The following is a 3,119-nucleotide window of genomic DNA, read 5'->3' on the forward strand; positions in this document are numbered from 1 at the left end:
ACTGCTCTACGAGTTAGGAATGTAATGATGTAAGACTGTACCGAGATAGGGATGGTATCCTTATCTGCTACGAATCTAGGAGGAATGTAGCTTTCTTGAGATAGTGAACAGTGTGGTTACTTTACGATTCCGAGGATGGTGCTACGAGATTAGGCAAGGAAAGACACGTGGCATTAGTCTACTGTTCTCGAGATTTAGATAGGAACAGTGGTAATGCTACTGTCTACGAGATGATCAAGGAAGGAACGTTTATCACGTTATAGAAGATTGACAGTAACAGTACGTATCTATTTACGAGATTAGGAAGGAACAGTGGTAGCTACTGTCTACGAGATTAGGAAGGAAACAGTGGTATCCCTACTGTCTACTCGCCAGATTATGTGTAAAGAATCAGTGGTATCTACTGTCTACGAGATTAAGGTAGGAACAGTGGTATCTCTCTGTCACGAGATTAGGTAAGGAACAGTGGAATCTACTGTTTACGAGATAGGTAACGGTAACTAGTTGCGTAGGTTAGACTATTAGATCTAACGAGAATTTAGGAAAGGAACAGTGGTACTACTTTAGGTATGAATTAGGTTAGCGCAAAGTGTACTCGGTAGTACTGTATACGAGATTAGGAATAGAACAGTGGTATCTACTGTCTACGAGATTTAGGAACAAGAACGTAGGTGTATCTACTACTGTCTATGACTCTATAGTCTACGAGATTTAGGAAGAAAGTGGTATCCTACGTACTACGAGATTAGGTAAGGAACGAGTGGTTTCTACTGTCTACGAGATATAACGTGTTTACATGGACCACAGTGAGATAAATCACGTGTCTACGAACTAGAGATTAGGAAGGAACATGTGTATCATACTGCCTATGAAGTTCTAGGAAGGAACAGTGGTATCTACTGTCAATAGCAGATTAGGAAGGAACAGTGGTATTCTGACTAGTCTACTGAGGATTAGGAAGGAACTGTGGTATCTACTGTCTACGAGATTAGGAGGACAGTGGATCTACTGTCTACGAGATTAGGAAGGACAGTGGTATCTACTGTCTATGAGATTAGGAAGGAACAGTGGTATCTACTGTATGAGATTAGAGGACAGTGTATCTACTGTACGAGATTAGGAAGGAACAGTGGGTATTACTGTCTCGAGATTAGGATAGGAACAGTGGATCTACTGTCTACGAGATTAGGAAGGACAGTGGTATCTACTGTCTACGAGATTGGAGACAGTCGTATCTACTGTCTATGAGATTAGGAAGGAACAGTGGTATCTACTGTCTATGAGATTAGGAGGAACAGTGGTAGTCTACTGTCTACGAGATTGAAGGAACAGTGGTATCTACCATCTCCGAGATTAGGAAGGAACAGTGGTATCTACTGTCTAGAGATTAGGAAGGAACAGTGGTATACTGTCTAGAGATTGGAAGGAACAGTGGTGACTTCTATGAGATTAGGAAGAACAGAGTATCTACTGTCTATGAGATTAGGTAGGAACAGTGTATCTACGTCTACTGAGATTAGGAGGAACAGTGGTAGGCTAGAGATTAAGGAAGAATAGTGGTATCTACTGTACTATGAGATTAGGAAGGACAGTGGTATCTACTGTCTACGAGATTAGGAAGGAACAGTGGTATCTACTGTCTAGAGATTAGAGAGGAACAGTGGTATCTACTGTCTATGAGATTAGAAGGAACAGTGGTATCTACGCTACGAGATTAGGAAGGAACTGTGTATCACTGTCTATGAGATTAGGAAGGAACAGGGTGGTATCTACTGTTATGAGGATTAGAAGGAAGCAGTGGTATCTACTGTCTATGAAGATTAGGAAGAGGGGACAAGTGTTGCTACTGTCTACTGAGATTAGAAGGAATAGTGGTATCTACTGTCTATGAGATTAGGATAGGAAAGTAGTGTATCTACTGTCTACGAGATTAGGAAGCACAGTGGTGCTATGAGGATTAGGAGAACAGTGGTGGCTAGCTGTCCACTTCTGGGTGTTAGCCTAACTGTACTCCTACTGTACTAGCTACCATTTAAATAGCCATTTCTTATGTTGTCTCCCTCTCTCTCAGGTATTGAAGAACATAACGTGGTATTCAGAACGTCAGTTAACAGAGATCTCTCTGGGTAGTCTACTCATCCTGGTGGTCATACGCACCATCCAGTACAACATGACACGGACCAGGGTGAGTTAAACACACATGGATGTACATGCATACGCAGTGCATGGACACACGCACACACACATGCGCACACACAGGGTTTTTTCTGGATCAAAATGGGGTTTAGGTGGTGACCGTGGCTGTGGCATGCCCATGGGTGTGGTCCTGTTGGCTAATTTCCTGCAATTCTACACATTTTTGCCATCAGGCTAAGAGAGAGATTTGTACGCAATACAATATAAAAAATCTAATATAAACGCAACATGTAAAGTTTTGGTCCATATTCAGAAAAGGCTTATCTCAAATGTTGTGCACAAATTTGTTTATATCCTTGTTAGTGACCATTTCTCCTTTGCCAAGATTATCCAACCACCTGACAGGTGTGGCATATCAGTAAGCTGATTAAACAGTGTGGTCATTACACAGGTGCACCTTGCGCTGGGAAAAATACAAGGCCACTCTAAAATGTGCAGTTTTGTCACACAAGACAATGCCACAGATTGTGTTGAGGGAGCGTGCAATTAGCATGCTGACTGCAGGAATGTCCACCAGAGTTGTTGCCAGAGAATTGAATGATGATTTCTCTACCATAAGCCGTCTCCAAYGTTGTTTTTAGAGAATTAAGCAGTACGTCCAATCGGCCTCAGAACCGCAGACCAAGTGTATGGGGTCGTGTGGTCAAGTGGTTTGCTGATGTCAACATTGTGAACAGAGTGCCCCATGGTGTCAGTGGGGTTATGKTATGGGCAGGCATAAGCTAYGGACAACGAACATAATTGCATTTTATTGATGGAAATTTGAATGAACAGAGATACCGTGACAAGRTCCTGAGGCCCACTGTCATGCCATTGATCCGCTGCCATCACCTCATGTTTCAGCATGATAATGCACTGCCCCAAGGATCTGTACACACTTCCTGGAAAAAATGAGAGAGATATCGTATGTTGTGCGTCAATAT

At 42.4% G+C, this 3,119-nt stretch overlaps 1 protein-coding gene across 1 annotated transcript in view; it reads left to right on the plus strand.

The window, feature by feature from the left end:
• The first annotated feature begins 2,076 nt into the window (after positions 1 to 2,076).
• Positions 2,077 to 3,119, plus strand: part of LOC112074743 (dymeclin-like) — a 32,518-nt gene continuing 31,475 nt past the window's right edge. Inside the window, exon 1 of the mRNA XM_024141849.1 lies at positions 2,077 to 2,185. Within this exon, the coding sequence (XP_023997617.1) occupies positions 2,171 to 2,185 (15 nt within the window). The 5' untranslated portion in view covers positions 2,077 to 2,170. The remainder of the gene's footprint in view (positions 2,186 to 3,119) is intronic.

Source organism: Salvelinus sp. IW2-2015, unplaced genomic scaffold (assembly GCF_002910315.2).
Source record: "Salvelinus sp. IW2-2015 unplaced genomic scaffold, ASM291031v2 Un_scaffold2790, whole genome shotgun sequence".
In the NCBI taxonomy this organism is placed as follows: Eukaryota; Metazoa; Chordata; class Actinopteri; order Salmoniformes; family Salmonidae; genus Salvelinus; species Salvelinus sp. IW2-2015.